The sequence below is a fragment of the Jaculus jaculus genome, chromosome 3, assembly GCF_020740685.1.
Source record: "Jaculus jaculus isolate mJacJac1 chromosome 3, mJacJac1.mat.Y.cur, whole genome shotgun sequence".
Taxonomy (NCBI): Eukaryota; Metazoa; Chordata; class Mammalia; order Rodentia; family Dipodidae; genus Jaculus; species Jaculus jaculus.
This window is the reverse complement of record NC_059104.1, coordinates 95,059,373-95,078,530: the sequence shown is the minus strand read 5'-3', so window position 1 is coordinate 95,078,530 and position 19,158 is coordinate 95,059,373. Positions and strand designations below refer to the sequence as shown.

General features: G+C 51.7%; 3 protein-coding genes across 4 annotated transcripts; all 3 read right to left on the bottom strand.

The window, feature by feature from the left end:
• Positions 1–3,330: 3,330 nt before the first annotated feature.
• C1qtnf5 (C1q and TNF related 5) lies at positions 3,331–5,189 on the bottom strand. The gene is made up of 3 exons (XM_004667366.2): positions 4,972–5,189; positions 4,497–4,763; positions 3,331–4,198 (listed from the first exon to the last, which is right to left on the bottom strand). Exons 2-3 carry the CDS (start codon positions 4,711–4,713, stop codon positions 3,681–3,683), a joined length of 735 nt encoding a protein of 244 aa, XP_004667423.2. The 5' UTR covers positions 4,714–4,763; positions 4,972–5,189; the 3' UTR covers positions 3,331–3,680.
• Positions 5,190–5,360: 171 nt separating this feature from the next.
• LOC101615002 (membrane frizzled-related protein) lies at positions 5,361–11,701 on the bottom strand. Of its 2 annotated transcripts, none has more exons than XM_004667364.2 (13): positions 11,512–11,701; positions 11,317–11,425; positions 11,093–11,206; positions 10,848–11,000; positions 10,496–10,709; positions 10,202–10,332; positions 9,960–10,085; positions 9,722–9,798; positions 8,244–8,392; positions 7,342–7,472; positions 7,094–7,219; positions 6,198–6,325; positions 5,361–6,103 (listed from the first exon to the last, which is right to left on the bottom strand). In XM_004667364.2, the coding sequence occupies exons 1-13, from the start codon at positions 11,563–11,565 to the stop codon at positions 5,879–5,881; spliced, it is 1,737 nt and encodes a 578-aa protein (XP_004667421.2). In that variant the 5' UTR covers positions 11,566–11,701; the 3' UTR covers positions 5,361–5,878. The 2 variants fall into 2 exon arrangements, with proteins under 2 accessions (XP_004667421.2, XP_045002538.1); XM_045146603.1 differs by having other exon boundaries at positions 10,851–11,000.
• A 3,605-nt stretch (positions 11,702–15,306) lies between these two features.
• On the bottom strand, positions 15,307–15,924 carry LOC123459438 (phosphatidylglycerophosphatase and protein-tyrosine phosphatase 1-like). The gene has a single exon (XM_045146060.1). The coding sequence runs from the start codon at positions 15,907–15,909 to the stop codon at positions 15,307–15,309; it is 603 nt and encodes a 200-aa protein (XP_045001995.1). The 5' UTR covers positions 15,910–15,924.
• Positions 15,925–19,158: the final 3,234 nt, after the last annotated feature.

Sequence of the window (19,158 nt, the reverse complement as noted above, 5' to 3'; positions counted from 1 at the left end):
CTGGTCAGTGCCTGTGTGATTTTCTGCTAGAGCCAGCAGTTGGTCAGTGTAACATGGTGCAGCAGGGTCTTTCAGACCTGCTGGAGTCGCTAATGTATTCTTTGGGGAATTGAACTCCAACTGGGGGTGGGGAAGAGATGGGTGCCCTATGGAAAGCTCACCCCTTTAGACTTGAGCTATTCCACACATGGTTCTGTAAACGCCTTCCATTTAAAAATTAAATATGTATATGTTTATTTGAGAGAGAGGCAGGTAGAGAGAGAGAACAGGTGTTCCAGGGCCTGTATCCGCTGCAAATGAACTCCATGTGCATGCATCTGGCTTACATGGGTCCTGGGGAATCGAACCTTGGTCCTTAGGCTTTGCAGGCAAGCACCTTAAAACCACTAAGCCCTAAAATATTTATTTGCAAGGAGAGAGAGAATGAATGGGTATGCAGGGCTTCCTGCCACTGCAGATGAACTCCATATGCATGTACTGTTTTGTGCATCTGCTTTACATGAGTACTAGGGAATCAAATCCAGGCCATCAGGCTTTGCAAACAAGAGCCTTTAACCTCTGAGCCAGTTCAAAGCCTTCCTTTTTTTTTTTTCTTAACTACAGTTTTATTTTATTTTTATTTATTTATTTATTATTATTTCTTTTTGGTTTTTCGAGGTAGAGTCTCGCTGTAGCTCAGGCTGACCTGGAATTACTCTGTAGTCTCAGGGTGGCCTCAAACTCTTGGCAATCCTCCTACCGCTGCCTCCCGAGTGCTGGGATTAAAGGCGTGCGCCACAACGCCCGGTTTATTTTATTTATTTATTTGCAAGCAGAGAGAGAAGAGAGAAAGAGAGAGAATGGGCATGCCAAGGCCTCTAGCCACTGTAAGAAAACTCCAGACGCATGTGCTCCTTGTGCATCTGACTTACATGGGTCTTGGGGAATCTAACCTGGGTCCTTTGGCGTCTCAGGCAAATGCCTTAACTGCTAAACCATCTTTCCAGCTCCCTTTTTTTGAGGTAGGGTCTCACTCTGGCCCAGGCTGACCTGGACTTAACTATGTAGTCTCAGGGCGGCCTTAAACTTATGGTGATCTTCCTACCTCTGCCTCCTGAGTACTGGGATTAAAGACGTGCACCACCATGCCCGGCTCATTAAATTTTTTTTTGTTTTAATTTTTATGTATTTATTTGGAAGAGAGAAATAGGCAGAGAGAGATAGAATAGGCATGCCAGGGCTTCCAGCCACTGCAAACGAACTCCAGATGCCTGTGCCACCTTGTGCATTCTTGCATGGGTTCTGGGGAATTAACCGGGATCTTTGGCTTTGCAGGCAAACGCCTTGTTAAGCCATCTCTTCAGCCCCCCTTCCATTTTTTTTTCAAATACTTTTTTAAAAAAATTTTTGTTTCATTTTTATTTATTTGAGTGTGACAGAGACAGAATGGGCGTGCCTGGGCTTCCAGCCACTGCTGACGAACTCCAGACGTGTGCGCCCCCTTGTGCATCTGGCTAACGTGGGTACTGGGGAATCAAGCCTTGAACCGTAGTCCTTAGGCTTCATAGGCAAGCGCTTAACCGCTAAGCCATCTCTCCAGCCCCCCTTCCTTTTTTCTTTTTTTAAATTATTTATTTATTTATTTGAGAGCGACAGACACAGAGAGAAAGACAGATAGAGGGAGAGAGAGAGAATGGGCGCGCCAGGGCTTCCAGCCTCTGCAAACGAACTCCAGATGCATGCGCCCCCTTGTGCATCTGGCTAACTGGGACCTGGGGAACCAAGCCTTGAACCGGGGTCCTTAGGCTTCACAGGCAAGCGCTTAACCGCTAAGCCATCTCTCCAGTCCCCCCCCTTACTTTAAAAAAATTTTTTTTAAACAGCAGTCTTTGTGGAGTCCATTGTGAGCTTCTTACCCCTTGAGTCAGCCTTTCTTGCTTTCCTTTTCTTTCCAGAAGTGCACTTGGGGCCCTGCTGCCTGACCGCTCTCTGGTTCTTAGGGGAACCATTAATTTTTGTCTCTTGCCCGAGGCTGGTGCTTTGATGGGCTGCAGTGTGGCTGTGGGACCTCTTGGTGGAGCCTAGGAGCAGGAGACATGGAATTGAGGACCGAGGGGGGCAGAAGACCCAGAGGGGAACATGTGACCTGGGATCCCCACACTTGTGAGTACAGCTCACTCCTTTAGCCTGGGGGCTGCGAGGTCTGTCTAGGGCACAGGGAGTCTGGTGCCGGTTGACCACAGCTGCCCTCACTTGGCCAACATAATTGTATGGTACCTCTAGGAACACAATGCCTGGGACTGTCTTGGAAGAGAAGAGATGGGTGGGTCCTGAAGAAACCCAGAAGAGGCCCCTCCACCTTTGCATGTCACAGGAGGTGAGCCTCCAGGGGGCTTGTGGACGGCCTTAGACTTAATGGTTTGGCCCACTCAAGCAATGCCCAGCATCTCCACTTCAGAGGCCTGACTCAGAGTTTGGGCTTTTCTTCCCTTCCCCCAGCCCTGGAGAAGGAGCCGAGGAGGAGAGGCCTGGCTCCTTCCAGTCTCTGTTTAATGTGGGGAGTAAACATTTTATGCGGGAAGATAAACTTCCTGAGCTGGGAGCTAAGGACCCTCTTTTCTCCACCCCCATCTGGAATTCCTTTGGCAGCCCTTAATATACTTTCTCCCCTCAGCCACCCCTAGAAGTTCAGTCCTTCAGCTAACCCACAGTTGTTGCTGCATCTTAGAGTTGGCACGCCCTCTTCTGGTCATATCGGAAACTACTCATGTCTGGTCTGCTGGGACACTTCATTCAACATGGGTGGAGGTGGTGACAATAATAGCTTTCCACTTACCTAGGGACCAGGCAAGAAGTCAGATCAGCCATGAGTGAAAATCTTTTTCCTTTTTTAAAGTTTTATTTACTAGAGAGAGAATGGGCACTCTAGGGCCTCCAGCCACTGCAAATGAACTCAACACGCATGTGCCACCTTGTGCAGCTGGCTTACATGGATACTGGGGAATCGAACCTGGGTCCTTAGGCTTCTCAGTCAAGCGCCTTAACCGCTAAGCCATCTCCCCAGCCCTCAGGCTTTTTTGTTGTTGGCTCAGACACTGGTATGTGTGACAAAGGCAGCTGCCCTCTGGTTTTTGGGTTAGAAAATGGTGCTTTCTTGTCTAGGTGGCCAGAACCCCAAATCAGGAGGGGGTACCCCCAGTCAAATGCCATTTACAACCTCCACATCAGCTGATAGCTCCGTGAAGCAGCCTCATTCTGCTCGGCTCACTTCCTGTATCTCTTCCCCACGGTTTCCATTCCCTCCAATCACCCTCAGAAGAAAGGCTGAAGCCAGTGGGATTTTTTTTTTTTTTTTTGAAGTTTATTGAGTGACCTCGAGAAAAGGGTCTGCCCTGGGAGCAGGAAAGATGGAGTTGAGGACCCTGAGGGGCAGAGGACTAGGAAGGAAACATCCATTTCACCTTGGCGAATCCCTGGCCAAGGCTCCCTGGAGACCCACGCTTGTCAGAGCAGCACAGTGCCTTATTTAGTCTTGGGTAGAAATCCAGCCGCTGCCCCCATGCTGCCCGCCCTGACCTCAAACAGTCCATTCCCTGTTTCTCATTCACAATTATCAGGGGGGACCAGCCCTCCGGGTGTGTGGTATCAGTGTTACATCCACCTCTAGGAGCAAAAGCCCGCTCTCGGTAGTCCAGTGGGCACTAAGCGAAGACTGGGGAGCTGTGCCAGTCGGAATAGACCAGAAATCCAGAGAAGGTGCTGTCTGTCTTGACACTGGCATAGATGCCAATGTAATCCCCCACGCCCAGCTGCACCCACACCTGGTCCTCTGGTTCCAGCCTTACCATGGCGCCCCCCGAGAGTGAGGCTGGCTTGGGCCACCCCCCGAAAAATTGGAAGAAAGAGGCGATGGACTCTCCGTTTTTGACCAGATCGAACTGCAAACTGGCCCGGTAGACCGTGGCATGCACAGCGAAGTAGTAGACGCCAGGCACCTGGCAGGTGAACTTGCCAGTGGTGGCATCGTAATGTCCCTGCTCGTTCAACAGCACTCGATCAAAGGGTAGGGGCGCGTCGGCGAGCGGAGGCACCCGGCTCTCGGAACGCTTGGCACTGAAGGCGGAGCGCGGGGGCACGGAGCACTCGCCCGCAGGCCCCGCAGCTCCCACGGGGCCCGCCTCTCCCCGCGGCCCGGGCTCCCCACGCGGCCCCGGCAGTCCTGCGGGGAAGGGGGGTGAGTTAGCAGCCTGGTCACGCCGCAGAAGGGGCCTGCAAGGACCCTCCGCCTCCTCGGCTAGGGCTCTCCGGGGCAGATGCGAAGGGCTGGGCAGAGGGACCCAGGAGCTCTGACTCCCTCCCTCCACCCCGCCCCGCCCCGCCCCGCCCCGCCCTGCCAGCGCAGACTGCCGTGACGGGGTGCGCAGCGTCCCCTGGCGGGAGTCTCCACGCCTGCGGGATGGGCGGGCGTCGGAGCAGCCGAGGTACCCCCCAAAGATCGCCACCAACAGCTGTCTCACCAGGCTTCCCGGCCTCGCCTCGCTCGCCTGGAGATCCGGGTGGGCCGTCTCGGCCATCGCGGCCGTCACGACCTGGCAGACCCTGGCTGCCATGGTGGCCTGGTGTCCCAGGAAGGCCAGGTTGCCCTGGACACATGCTGGGGATCTTGTTGTCGTCCAGTGGGGGGGGCGAGCCAGTCGCCAGGCCCAGGAGCAGCAGGGCGACGAGCCGTCTCATGATGCTGGCACTGGGAACCCGAACTCCAGGGTCGTCTTGTAGTCTGTGGGCTGGGCAGGTCTGGAGTCGGGATCCAGAAACCTTTCCAACCCCCCACCCCACCCGGCAGTGCAGCGGGTCCCAGAGGCTGAGCGGCCACTTGGTGACGAAGGGGGTGTCCCAGATCAGAATTCCCAGAGCTGTCCTTCCTCCCTCTCTCCCTCCCCACCCAAGCCGGGGCCCAGGCTCTCTCCTCTACCCCGCCTCTGCCAGACTCACCCCCACCCGGCTCCCCAGCGCCCCCAGACGCTCTCTCTCTTGGTGGCTTTCTTGGGATCGATCACTCGCTAGTCCGGACCCTCCAGCCGGCCCAGCCCTTATTCCAAGCACTTCTCCCAAGCCAGGTGCCCCCCTGCCCTCGCCACTGGCTTCGCCGCTCAGGGTCAGCTCCCTGCCCGCTCCGCTCTGCGCCTCCCAGACTCCAAGAGGAAACCAGTTGTTCGGGGGCCAAGAACTCTGGGGCTGGGAAATAGCAGGGAAATAACTCGTGGTGTAGCCCGGCGGCCAGCCAAAGTTTGGGTTGGGGGGAGGGAGGAAGGAGGGGGGAGAGATTTGAGCCTGCGGCACCCTGAGAGGCTGAACTGTGAGATCAGAGCTCCTCCTTTTCCCGGGATGGGGAGGGATGAGGCAGTGATCTAGACCGAGGTTAAAGCCAGTGTGATGGGGGTTAGGAGAGAACTGGACCAGCAGAGAGCCGGCGGAGGGGGTGGGGAGAGGGTGAGAGTTCCCAAAGCAGAGTCAACGGGATCCCCAGGTTTAGAGGAGGGGCTGCCACATCATTAGGCACTCAGTACAGTTTTGTGGACTAAATGAAAAAGCTGCCGGGCAGGTGACAGTGAACTTTAAAAAGCAGAAGGTAGAAATAAGGGTCAGAGACTTGGATGGGGAAGCACATTCCACTGTCCAATGGCATAGTGGGAAGCCAGGACTGTGGCCTGGGGCCCATTTGGCAAATAAAGGGACAGGAAGATGGGAACTTCCTTTAGCCAGGGATTAAGGACTTCTCTCTAGGAGGCCACAGAAAGGATGGGTAGAGGCCAGTGCACAGGTTACCCCTCCCTTGATTTTCCACATGCTTTCTATACAAGCAGAGGAGACTGGGCAGAGGGTAAGGACTGGCTTCAGGTCAGGGCTGGGCACAAGCTTCCAGGCCGGCTGCTTCAGGCAGCCTGTTGCAATTGAAGGGCCAGGGGGTTCCCAGTAGTGCCAGGCCAGATTGGCACTGGCGCTCTGCCTCCTGGCAGACGGAGCGGCAAGGGGGCAGGATGCTGCCCAGTGAGGTACAGTGTGGCACAAGTAGCCCGCACAGAAGCCTCCGGAAGTTCTGGTAGCAAGGTAGACTTGTTAGACTCTGAGGGAGAAAAAGGTCCTTCAGGAGTTCTGTCCCCAGGCTTTTCCTCTGCTTCCTGTGGCCTCCCTTTTTCTTTCTCCCTCTGTCCCAGTACCTTGTAGCCTCTGAGGACATCTACCACCTCCCCCTGGGTGGCCATGCCCACCCAGATGTTAGGGAAGGCCGTGGTGTTGTAGCTCAGTCCAAGGCACATCTCTACCTGGATAGGTTCGCAGGACAGCTCTGCAAAAAGGAGGGTTACTGTGGGGACAAGGCACTGCCTGGCTCTGGGTCCTTGTTTCTACAGATGGAGCTGGCCAAGGAGCACTGCTGTCCTTGAGAACCTGCGTTTGCCATCCCTGGGCCTCATGCAGGCCCCTATTTGATCTCAAGGAATATGGACATCCTCATTTGCGGGGACCCTTGGGTACAAGGAAGAAACTCCTGGTTCTGTGTAAAAATCTCATTATCTGGCCCTGTGTGCTGGTGCACACCTTTAATCCCAGCACTTGGGAGGCAGAGGTAGGAGGATCGCTATGAGTTTGAGGACATCCTGAGAATACAGAGTGAATTCCAGGTCAATCTGGGCTAGAGTGAGACTCTACCTCGAAAAAAAAAAACAACCAAAAACTAGCCAGCCTGAGACTACATAGTGAATCCTGGGTCAGCCTGAGCTAGAGCAAGACCGTACTTCTGGTGTGTGTGTGGGGGAGATTTCAGTATCTTTGAAATAGGCTGTTAGAGAAGGATGCTGAGTTACAAGGTGGCTGATTCTCAAAGCCCCAATCATTAACTGCTAAATTCCCATGTCCTTTTGGGGGTGCTAAGTGTCATCTCCTCCCAGCACTCTCTGAAGTGGCCCCAGGGTTAGCAGGGTGAGGCTCAGTCATACTCCTATCAGGGATGAAGCAAAAGGATATGAGGAAGAATGTGGTAGGGTTTCTCTGAGTTTGGGCACCGCCTACCCTGCCTGCCGACTCTGCTCAAGATAGCATGGGGCAGGTTCCTTACCTGGGGGCGGGATCAAGGGGTTGCTGCAATTATTGTCATCACCTGTGCAGTTTCTCCACAAATCACAAACCCACTGCAGATCCTTACATCCTCCATCCTGGCAGAACTCCCTGGGCACACAAGGGTCTGTGGGCACAGGAACATGACAGAACCGTAGGACATGCCTGTACCCAGTGCTCTTCAGGGTCTCTTTGATGTCCCACAGAGATGCCTCTGCTACCCATGCTCTTTTGCCCAGGGGCACCTACTCTGTGTGGCATTGAAGGCCTGGTAGGTGGCTGAGAAGCCTCTGCTGCTGATGCCATGATCGGTCCTAAAGAGCACAGTCAGCTGGTGATGTGAGGAGATGACGTCGGGCGGTGGTTCTGCTCCACAGAACCTGTCCAGAGCAGAGAGGAGTCATGGGGGTCTGGGCCATGCCAGGGCTGATGGAGACAAGGCCACTGACTCACAAAGTCTAGGGTCTGGTGAAGAGGACACACCTATTTAGTAGACAAAGTATTAAATGTCTTGAGGGCTGGAGAGACAGCTTAGCAGTTAAGGTGTTTGGCTGCGAAGCCAAAGACCCTAGGTTCGATTCCCCAGTACTCACGTAAGCCAGATGTACAAGGTGGTACGTGCATCTGGAATTTGTTTACAGTGGCTGAAAACCCTGGCATGCCCATTCTCTCCCTCTTCTCTGTCTCTGCCTCTCTCTTTCTCTCCCCCAAATAAATAAAAATTACATGACTTGAGCCAAGCATGGGGATGCATGCCTTTAATCCCAGCACTTGGGAGGCAGAGGTAGAATTGTCATGACTTCAAGGCCACCCTGAGAATACAGAGTGAATTCCAGGTCAGCCTGGGCTACAATGAGACCTTACCTTGAAAAAAAAAAATTAAATTAAATTAAATTAAATGACTTGAACTTGAGCCACTCTGAGATGAGATGCCTCAGGGGGCCTTGGGGTGGGGCAGAGGCTCTGCAGGGTGGGCAGAGTAGGGGAAGGCTTTGAGTTGAGAAAGCACATACCATTTTAGGGTGACAGAGAAGAAACCTCTGGCTTGGAGCAGTAGAAGGACAATGAGGCTGAGGACTCAGTTGGGCCCACGTGTTGGGGGACTGGTCCCGTGTGCCTGCAGAGGACCGACTGCTCAGGGCTCCTCTTACCTGCCCAGGAGGCTGAGGGCCCCCGAGCTGCTGGCCTCATAAACCTCCACGTAGTCAAACTTGCATTCGTCCTGTGCTTCCAGGCTGAAGTTGTGGAACTGTAGTTCTATGCCCTGACCGGTAGGCACTGAGATGTGCCAGGCACAAAGCTGGGGGAGAGAGAGCACAGATGGAATAGTCATGAGTACCTTTTGTCCCAACCTAGGTGCCCAGGGGGCTTCTTTGCCCAGAGCAGACTGGTCAGAGTAGGTCGATGCTGCCCACCTCACTTCCATCATTAGTGCCTTTTTAAAGTCGGGTCTGGGGAGATGGCTTAGCAGGCACTTAAACGCAAAGCGGAAGGACCCAAGTTCGATTCCCCAGGACTCACGTAAAGCCAGATGCACATGATAGCACATGCATTTGGAGCTCATTTGCAGTGGTTAGAGATCCTGGCATGCCCATTTTCTCTGTTTCTCTCTCCCAAATAAAAAAAAAAATAAATAAATACATTTTTGTTTGTTTTTTATTTTTTTCAAGGTAGGGTCTCACTCTATCCCAGACTGACCTGGAATTCACTGTGTAGTCTCACGGTGGCCTTGAACTCATGGTGATCCTCCTACCTCTGCCACCCAAGTGCTGGGATTAAAGGCGTGAACCACCAGGCCTGGCTTAATAATTTTTTTTTTTGTATTTTTTTAATGAGAGAGAATTAGAGAATTGGCATGCCAGGGCCTCCAGCTGCTGCAGATGAACTCCAGATACATGCACCATCTTGTGTGCATGTGTGACCCTGTGCATTTGGCTTACGTGGGATCTGGAAAGTCAGACATGGGTCCTTATGCTTTACAGACAAGTGCCTTAACTGCTAAGCCATCTCTCCAGCCCAGTAAATAAAATATTTAAATAAAATCACAAAGGCCAGCCAGGCATTGTGGCTCACTATAATTTCAGCATTTGGGAGGCAAAGGCACAGGGATTGAGAATTCAAGTTCAGCTCTAACTATGTATCAAGTTACAGGGCAACCTGAACTAAATAGGGAGACCATCTCAAAAAAAAAAAAAAAAAGGGCTGGGGAATATAGTTCAATGGTTAAGCACTTTCCTAATATGTTCAAGGTCCTGGGGTTGATCCCAGCATAGCCAAAGGGGGAAAAAGGCCTGACATGGCATGGGGACTCATGCTTATAATCCTAGCATCCAGGAGGCTGAGGCAGAGGGATCCCCTGAGTTCTGGGCCAGACTTGGAACTACCTAGTGAGACCTAAAGGAGGCAGCCTTCTTAATACTTGTCTGGTTTCAAAGATGGATAAATTTGTCCTGCATGGAAATACCTGGGTATGCAGTTGGTACTTTTATAATATTTTCTTCTGGCCTGCTTGGCCTCTGACTTTCCCAGGTGTAAGACAGTATCTTCTATGCTGCTCCCAATCACATTTGCCTGGGTAATCTGGTGCCCCTGGGGGTGCGATACCAGTTCCCATGGGGAATGCACTTACCTGTTGGTGAGGGTACTGCTGTGGGTAGTTGGGAGTAGAGAATGTGCCCTGGAGCCCAGTCAGATTCCCTCCACACCCTGCAGAAGGGCCAGAGGGTTCATGAGTGGCCAGGCAAGCAAGTATGAGTGGGGGAGGGTGCGGTTGGGAGCACTGAGGTTCAGGACTGGGCCAGAACCTGAACCTGGGTCAGAAGCCTAAATACAGACTCTGCCCGCCTCGTCCCTGGCAGGTTCCATACCAGGCATCTTGGCACTGCAGTTGGCCTCATCACTGCCATCAGCACAGTTGGCAAAACCATCACACACCGAGTCAGGCAGCAGGCACAGGAGCTGGTCACAGTGGAACTCATTGTGGGCACAGCTCCCTGGAGAGGGGGGGACACGGCACTGAAGTCAGGGTCCCCGGAGTCTCCACCTCTTTTTCCAGTGCTGGGGATGGCTGGAGGAGAAGCAGTCGGAGACATGATGGGAAGTCACTCACAATGCCCAGGTGCAACAGCCTGGTACCAGGCCTGGAAACCAGATCCTTCCACGCTGCTGTCCGAGACGAAGTGTATGCGGAGACGGCTGGTGTTGGTGTTGAGTGTCGGGGGAGGCACCCTTCCACACACCCTGAAAGAAGCCAGGCTGGGGTGCTTATGCTTTGAGCTCAGGTAAGGAACTGGTCAGAGAGGGGACCTGACCTTCCCTAGGCCTCATAGTAAAGTGAGGCAGGGACGGGCCAGAGGTCAACCCTTCAGACAGGGTGGGACCTCCTGAGGGTGGAGAGACCCACCTGAGGAGTGGGCCCGCAGGCTCTGGGGAGATCTCCAAGCGATCAAAAAGACAGGAGGCCACACCTTCCATGCCTAGGGATTCAATCTTGAGCTGCACAGTGAGCTCCGCAGGCACCTGAATGTGCCACACACAGCGGCTGCTGGGTGGGTAAGGGTCTGGATAGTTGGGGCTGCTGAAGACGCCCCTTGGGCCAGGAAGAAGACCCCCACAGGCTGCAGGGATGGAGGTTAGAGTTCAGAGGTCAAAAGGAAAGAGCCTCCCCCTCCCCACCCAACAAGGTAGTTCTTCTCTGCCTTTCCTCCCCACAGCCATCTTGGGTTTTCTCCAGAAGAACTTCCCTCAGTACTCACTACCCTGGTGGGTGGGGCTCACACCAGCCTCCTGCTGCCCTGTGGCTGCCAGGGAGGTGGTGGTGATGGTGGTGCTAGGGATGGTGCTGGTGGTGAGGCCTCGGGTGGGCAGTGGTCTCTCAGTGGCCCTGGAGAGGGGTTCAGCCTTCAACTCTGCGGGCAGGAGGAGGGAGGAGCAGCATTCAGAGGTGCTGATTCTGGAGTCTGTCTGCAAAGTCCTTCTCCCAAGCAGGCTGGATACGTACGGGCCAGGACGATGGTGACCAGTAGCCCCAGCAGTAGGATCAGCAGGCCAGTGAGTAGCAGGATGCAGAGCCAGGAGAAATGGCAGTCTGGTGGCAAGCCCGCAGGTCGCCGGGCTGTGGGTGATCACGGTGAGCTCTCGAGAGCCTCTCCTTTGGGCATCACTCCCACCATTCTTAGCTCTTGGGCCCTTTCCTATCTCCAGCCCACCCCCTGAGACAGTTACCCTGCCAGGAAGCTTGGAGGCTGCTGCTGCTGCTGACATCTTGCTGCAAGGCTGGTGCAGGGCAAGAAGGCCCTGCTTCAGGCTCAAAAGCAGGATTGCAGAACTCCGTCTGGAAGGCAGAGGCTTGAAGGCTGAGGCCCCGCAGGTCCTCTGGGGGCACTGCGGCTTGGGAAGGCGGTTCCATACGTGACTTACCTTGTTCAACTCGGTTGCCTCTGCACAGAGCTTGACATCTGAGTAGTCCTTCATGGTCCACGGTTCTGCATGGCTTTCTGGAGTCTCTGTAGGCAGCCCAAGACCACTGAGGGCCCACTCCCTGGCCCCAAGGCCCTTATCAAAGGGGCAGCCTCTACTTCCTAGGGCTACCAAGCTGGTCAGCTCTCGGGCTGCCTTTGGCAGAATAGTTGGTTCTCCAGGTTTCTTGTCTCCATGGGGGGAGGGAACCGATGCAAGAAGGAATTCGCAAAGGCACGGAATGATCCTTAATCCAACTCAGCTGAGGATGCTGAGGTCAAGACCCTGGCACCCTGCGGCAGTTCTTAAAGGCACAGGCAGTGACTGTGGACATCAGCAGAGGAAGCCAGGTGTGTGATGGCGATGTGGTTGGGGAGCTCAGATCACCACCCTCTTTTCCAATTGCTGTGCAGGAACCAGGAGCCTCAGGAGGCAATGGGAAGAGAGGGGCTGCAGTCGAGGCAGCTTTAAGGGATATGCCTCCTAAGGTCCATGGGAAAGCCAGCTGCCCACCAATTGTGGGTGACAGGACCATTAGCCAAGTACAGGTCTTGGAAGGATTCTTTTTTTGAGACAGGGTCTCACTTTAGCCCAGGCAGACCCAGAACTCACTTTGTAGCTCCAGGCTGCCCTTAAACTCGCGACAATCCTCCTATCTCAGCCTCCTGAGTGCTGGGATTAAAGGCATGCACCACCATGCCAGCTCCTTTCTAAACTTTTTATTGATAACTTTCATACATATACACAATTGACCCTGACTCTGATCTCCCTCTACTTTATTTGCCCCCTCCTCTATCTCCCCTCCACCGAACCTCTGCTTCTTCCCAACTGTCCTTGTCTTTTGATGTCGTTTTATTTTTGTCCTCACACTATGCAGAGAAGCCTTTCTTATATCCCATGCTGGCTGAACTCACTGTGTACCTGAGGATGACCTTGAATTTCTGTTTTAAAAAGTATTTTATTTTCGGGCTGGAGAGATGGCTTAGCGGTTAAAGCATTTGCCTGCGAAGCCAAAGGGCCCAGGTTCAGTTCCCCAGGACTCACGTAATCCAGATGCACAAGGGGCATGTGCATCTGGAGTTTGTTTGCAATGGTTAGAGGCCATCCGAAAGTGAGAGTAGCATTAATATATGGTCATAAACGTAAATTCTTAGAGAACAGTTTGGTGGGCATAATATATGCATTTAGCCAGACAATAGCAGTAGTTACTCTCCTAGGGCTTATGACTTCCCCAGCCATAGTCTTTTAATTAGGTTTTCAGTAGCAGGCATGTATTCCCTCCTGTGAAGTGGTCCTCCAGTATTCCCTCTTGTGGAACAGCCTCCAGTCCAACTAGAGAGCAGTTATTTTCCCCCATAACAGGCTTACCACTGTTGTACCAGTTGGCATACTTGGCCTGGCTGGCCAGCCTTAAGGCTTGCAAGGTACACCACTGTTTAACAACATTGATGACTTCTCTCTCCCACAGGGCTACATGCTGTTTCCACCTTTCTGACAGCTGGTCAACAGGGAGGAGGTTTTCAGCTCAGCTCCAGCTTGATTTCTCAGTGACCTGCAGCCCAAGCATGTGGAGTCTTCAGCAATAGGTCTTACCATATAATTCCGGTGGACAACCAAGAGCTTTGGCGATGGTGTGTTATGTTTTGGGGGCATCAGGGACCTCCCTGGCCAACAAACTCACTGGAAGGCACTGAAATTTTTCTAATAATAATCTATGGCTTCTGGGCATACCATTATTCAAGTCCACAGAATACTTCACCCGTACATACACCTGTCTCTCTCCCCCTCTCTACTTTTTTGGTTTTTGAGGTAGGGTTTCACTCTAGCATAGGCTGACCAGGAATTCACTATGTAGTCTCAGGGTGGCCTCTACTCTCGGTGAACCTCCTATCTCTGCCTCCCAAGTGCTAGGATTAAAGGAGCATGCCACCACACTCGTCCACTCTCTCTCTCTCTTTTTTTATTTTTTATTTTTTGAGGTAGGGTCTCACTCTGGCTCAGGCTGACCTGGAATTCACTATGTAGTCTCAGGGTGGCCTCGAACTCACGGCGATCCTCCTACCTCTGCCTCCCGAGTGCTGGGATTAAAGGTGTGCGCCACCACGCTCGTCCTCTCTCTCTCTCTTTTAACATATATATTATTGGCTAGCAAAGAAGTAGTTTCCGTATGGCTTATTCATATCATCTTGAAATTTGGTTAACCCACTTAGACTCTTCCACCCCCAGTAATCTGACTCTCTACTTACATATTTACAATACCCTCACCTTAAGCTCTCCCTTCTCCTCCTTTTCTCATGCCCCTTTCCAGCTTCCTGGCCTCCACTGTTGCCTTTTACTCCAACTCACATACATATGTAAAAACTTGTAGCCAGGATCCACAGATGAGAGAGAACATGTGGCATTTGACTTTCTGGGCTTAGGTTACCTCACTTAGTGTAACCTTTCCAGATTATACTATGAATAAAATGGATTATTTCCCTGAAAATTTCATTTTTCTTTACTGCTGAATAGAAAGACTCCATTGTATAAATGTACCATATCTTCATAATTAAAATTGAGTAAGATGGGCGTGGTGGCACACGCCTTTAATCCCAGCATTCGGGAGGCAGAGGTAGGAGGATCGCTGTAAAGTTCGAGGTCAGACTGAGACTACATAGTGAATTCCAGGTCAGCCTGAGCTAGAGTGAGACCCTACCCTGGAAAAACAAACAAACAAAAATTTACTCAATTTTCTTGCTGCTTATTTGTGGCAAGGCGTGTGCCACCACCTCAGCAAAGCTGAGTAAATCTTAAACACATGCTTTCTGTGGCATACGCTTTCACCCTATGAGGGGCGGAGCTATGTTGGGAGAGCAGAAGAGACAGCATATTTAACAGAAGGAAGCAAAGGAAGGAACCCAGAGGGGACAAAAACCCCAAAGGAGACATATTTGTAATTCAAAGGTAGTTCTCTTTGTGCTGAGGAATGAAGACGCCATCTCCCCTAAATATTCCATCCGTCTGCTCAAAGGCCTGGGCCTGCTTCTGTCTAGGGTCCAAGCCTTTTCCTAGACTATGAACATGAAGCCCATCAGCTCTTGATCTTTAGAGAAAGGCAGTTATTTTATTTTATTTATTTTTAAACTTTTTAAAATTAATATTTCTTTCATTCTAGTCAAGAAAATAAGAGCTAGTGGGAAAGGAGTCATCTTTAGTGGTGTAACTACTGTACCTGCCATCCCCATGCATGCAACTCTAACTAAATTCTGTAAGTTTCCAAAAATAGACTTTCATGAAAGTGAGAGAGGACATGTTGGGAAGGAAAAGCTGCTTAGCAGGAGGGAGGAAGGTGAGAAGGTAATGGGGGTGAATTGTGATCAAAACATTATAGGTGGGCTGGAGAGATGGCTTAGCAGTTAAGGCACTTGCCTGTCAAGCCAAAGGACCCAGATTCCCCAGTATCCACATAAAGCCAGATCCAAAAAGTGGCACATGCATCTGGAGTTTGTTTGCGGTGGTAGGAAGCCCTGCTGTGCCCATACTCATCCTCTGCCTCTTTCTCTATGTGTATCTTTCAAATTAAAAAAAAAAAAAGATTTATCCACACAATCTCTTCTCTCTAGCCATACACAGTGTTATTTCAAGGAAATGAAGGCAAAGGAAGCAAATTATCCCCTACTCAACCCATTTCTGTTATGGCACGTCTTGGCTTAAGCCCCTTTGAGCCTGTAAAACTGTCTCAAGCAGAGCTGTGGAGTCCATTCCCATCCACATACTTCACAGCTTGGCTGTGTCAGCAGTGTTGTTGTTTGCTGCCCCTGAAGAACTCTTGTGGAATTCTTTGAGAACTTCCAACTGGCCGGGTCTGACGTGGATGTGTGATCGGATCTTGGTGATGGCGCTTACGGCCTCTTCTGGGCTCCAGTTGTGCACCTGAATCAGATATGCTGCCACCATAGTGGCACTTCTGGAGCGCCCAGCCTTACAATGCACATAGACGCACTGGCCCAGTGACCGGTACTTGAGAACAAACTGGACTCCTTTCTGGAGGTTGGCCAAGGTGGGGATCCCAGTCATGTCCACAGTGCTCAGCCGCAGCTGCTCAACTCCTACATTCTTCCACTCCTTGGAGGAGTTGCACAGGAACCTGGTTTCATACTCCTCGTTCATGGTGATCACCCCGCGCACGTTCTCGTCCAGCACCAGCCGGCTCGTCATGCTCCGCAGCCGCAGCGCGCCCAGCAGCACCGTGGGATCGATGCGATGGTACCAGTCGCGGTGCGCCCGGCCGGGCACCTTCTCTCGAAACACGGTGTAGAGCAGCGTCGGGTAGAAGAGCACCCGGGCCAAGCCGGCCTCCAGCCACGCGGAGGCCGCCATGCCGCTCAGGCCGAGCGGGCGCAGCGGCGAGCCGCCGGCCGCGGTCAGCCACCGCGCGGAGGCCGCGCACAGCTCCCGCGAAGGCGGCGCGGAGGGCGCGGCTATTTTATTTTTTTCGATGTAGGGTCTTGCTCTAGTCCAGGCTGACCTGGAATTCACTATGTAGTCTCAGGGTGGCCTCGAACTCATGGTGATCCTCCTACTTCTGCCTCCCAAGTGCTGGGATTAAAGGCCACCATGTCCCGCTTGAAAGAAGGTCAGTTTTGATAGCTGCAGGGTCAAGTGGCTTGAAGAGGAAAGGCAGCTAGCTCCTGGCCACATGGCCTTCCCTGGCTGGATCACATCCCCACTGAGCGGTATCCCTTGCCCCCCGAAAAGCCTGGGCCAGAACCTGCAGAGTGGAGCGTGCTGAGCCTGGGAATGTCGAGACGGAGGGCTGAGTCTCTTAAGTGTTCACTATGATTGCTCATTGGCAGGATGGGGGTCCTAGACCTGGCTAGGGCTGGTGGAGCTGGTCACCCTCATCTCAGTAGCTCCTGGTTCCACGAGAGTAGTTTTTAAAGTGAAGTTCAGGAACTCTCTTCCTCCTCACTTATCTTCTCCCCCTTTTAACTTTATTCTGAGGCATGATCTCATTCTATAGCTCAGGTTGGTCTCAAACTCATGATTGTCCTGTCCTAGACTATCAAATGCTGGGATTACAGGGGTGTATCACCAGTCCTGGCTCCAGGTGCTTCTTTAGAGGGCTTCATAGATTATTTATTTATTTATTTATTTATTTGAGTGTGACAGAGAAAGACACACACACACACACACACACACACACACAGAGAGAGAGAGAGAGAGAGAGAGAGAGAGAGAGAGAGAGAGAGAGAGAGAGAGAGAGGGAGAGAATGGGCACGCCAGGGCTTCCAGCCACTGCTAACGAACTCCAGACGCGTGCACCCCCTTATGCATCTGGCTAACGTGGGTCCTGGGGAATCGAGCCTCGAACGGGGTCCTTAGGCTTCACAGGCAAGCGCTTAACCACTAAGCCAGCTCTCCAGCCCCAGAGATCACTTTTTAAAGGATATTTTATTTATTTATTAGAGAGAGAGAAAGTGGGGGGGAAGAGAGAGACACAGAGAGAGAATGGGCATGTCAGGGCCTCCATCCACTGCAAATGAACTCCAGATGTGTGCACCTCCTTGTGCATCTGGCTTACATGGGTCCTGGAGAATGGAACTGGGACCCTTTGGCTTCGCAGGCAAGAACCTTAACCGTTAAGCCATCTCTCCAGCCCTTCAGAGGTCATTTTGATAATAACATTCAGGCTTTTTTTTTTTTGCCTTTCTTATGTTCATTCATGAGCCTCCAGTGCAGGTTTCAGACCACTCTGTGAGGAGGGATGTGGGGCCATGTTGAATGCAAAAGGATGAGTCCAGCTGTTTATGTGTGTGTGTGTGTGTGTGTGTGTGTGTGTATAGATATTTGTGTGTGGGTGAGTGCACATATGTGTGTGTGGATACGTGGAAGTCACAGATTGATGTTAGGTGTCTCTATCACTCTCTGCCTTATTTTCTTCTTTTCGTGTTTTTTTAGGTAGAGTCTTGCTCTAGCCCAGGCTGACCTGGAATTCACTATGTAGTCTCAGGGTGGCCTTGAACATGATCATGGCAATCCTCCTACCTCAGCCTTCTGAGTGCTGGGATTGAAGACATCTGCCAACACACCTGGCTTTCATGTTAAATTTTTATTTATTTTCAAGGACAGACAGAGAAAGAGAGAGAGAGAACTTCTATCCCCTGGATCCAGGATTTTCTCTAGTTGCTGGGAGCCTGGAAGACAGCAGCTCAACCAGCTGGCTCTTCACCCTCCCCAGAAGGCATGTCACTCACAGACCTGGAGACTACAGAAGCTCTGGCTTTGGCTTTTCGATACCTAGTTAATGGCTCTGCCTTGTGAATTCTGCGTAACTTGAGACAGAACTGTACTGTGTAAGCTCAATACTACACTCAAGCCATTCTTGGGTGTGGTGGCACACACCTTCATGAGAGAGAGGGAGAACGAGAGCATTTGCATGGCAGGGCCTCCAGCCACTGCAATCGAACAACAGACATGTGTACCCCTTGTGCGCATGCTTGCCTTTGTACTTGCATCACCTTGGGCATCTGGCTTATATGGGGTCTGGGGAATTGAACATGGTCCTTGGGCTTTGCAGGCAAGTGCCTTAACCACTAAGCCATCTCTCTAGCCCTCAAGCCATTCTTTTTTCTTTTGGTTATTTGAGGTAAGGTTTCACTCTAGCTCGGCTGACCTGGAATTCACTCTGTATTCTCAGAGTGGCCTCAAACTCACAGTGATCCTCCTACCTCTGCCTCCCAAGTGCTGGGATTAAAGGTGTGCACAACCATGCCTGGCCCAAGCCATTCTTTAGCTTTTTTTTTTTTAAATTAATTAATTTATTTATTTGAGAGAGAGAGAAAGAAAGAAAAAGAGAATGGGCATGCCAGGGCCTCTAGCCACTGCAAATGAACTCCAGATGCATGTGCCCCCTCATGCATCTGGCTAACGTGGGTCCTGGGGAATTGAACTGGGGTCCTTAGACTTCGCAGGCAAATGCCTTAACCACTAAGCCACTTCCCCAGCTCCATTCTTAAGATTTTGTCAAGCATGTAGTTCTGGGGAGAGTGCAGAAGCATTTGCCTTAGGCTCAGCTGTGATGAGACTCCTAGTGTTCTTGATCATATGTTCTTGATATGCAGGAGGCTCTGGTTCCATCCCCAGCTTGCCCCTCCCTCATGAAGTTCAATCTTCACTGACAACTTGATCCGCTTTAGAATCACCTAAGAGACATGCCTCTGTGCATATTGAGGGCATTTCCCAGGAAAACTGAGGAGGGTCTATCCATCCTAAGTGTGGGTGATACTATCCCAGTGACCAGGGTCTGAATAAAAAGAGCAGAAAGACTGATGAGCATCAGCATTCATTTAACTCTGTTTCCTGACTGCTGTCGCAGAGCCACCATGGCTTCCCTGTTAGGTGGGCTGGTTGAGCTGCTGTCCTCCAGACTCCTACAGACTAGGGAAAATTCTGGATCCAGGGGATGGTGGTTCTCTCTTTCTCCTTGAAAATAAATAAAAAATTTAACTGTATTCAATTAAAAAATAAGGTGGATGGTCTGGAGTGATGGCTTAATGGTTAAGGTGCTTGCCTGCAAAGCCCAAGTGACCCAGGTTTGATTTGTAAGCCAGATCCATAAGGTGGGTG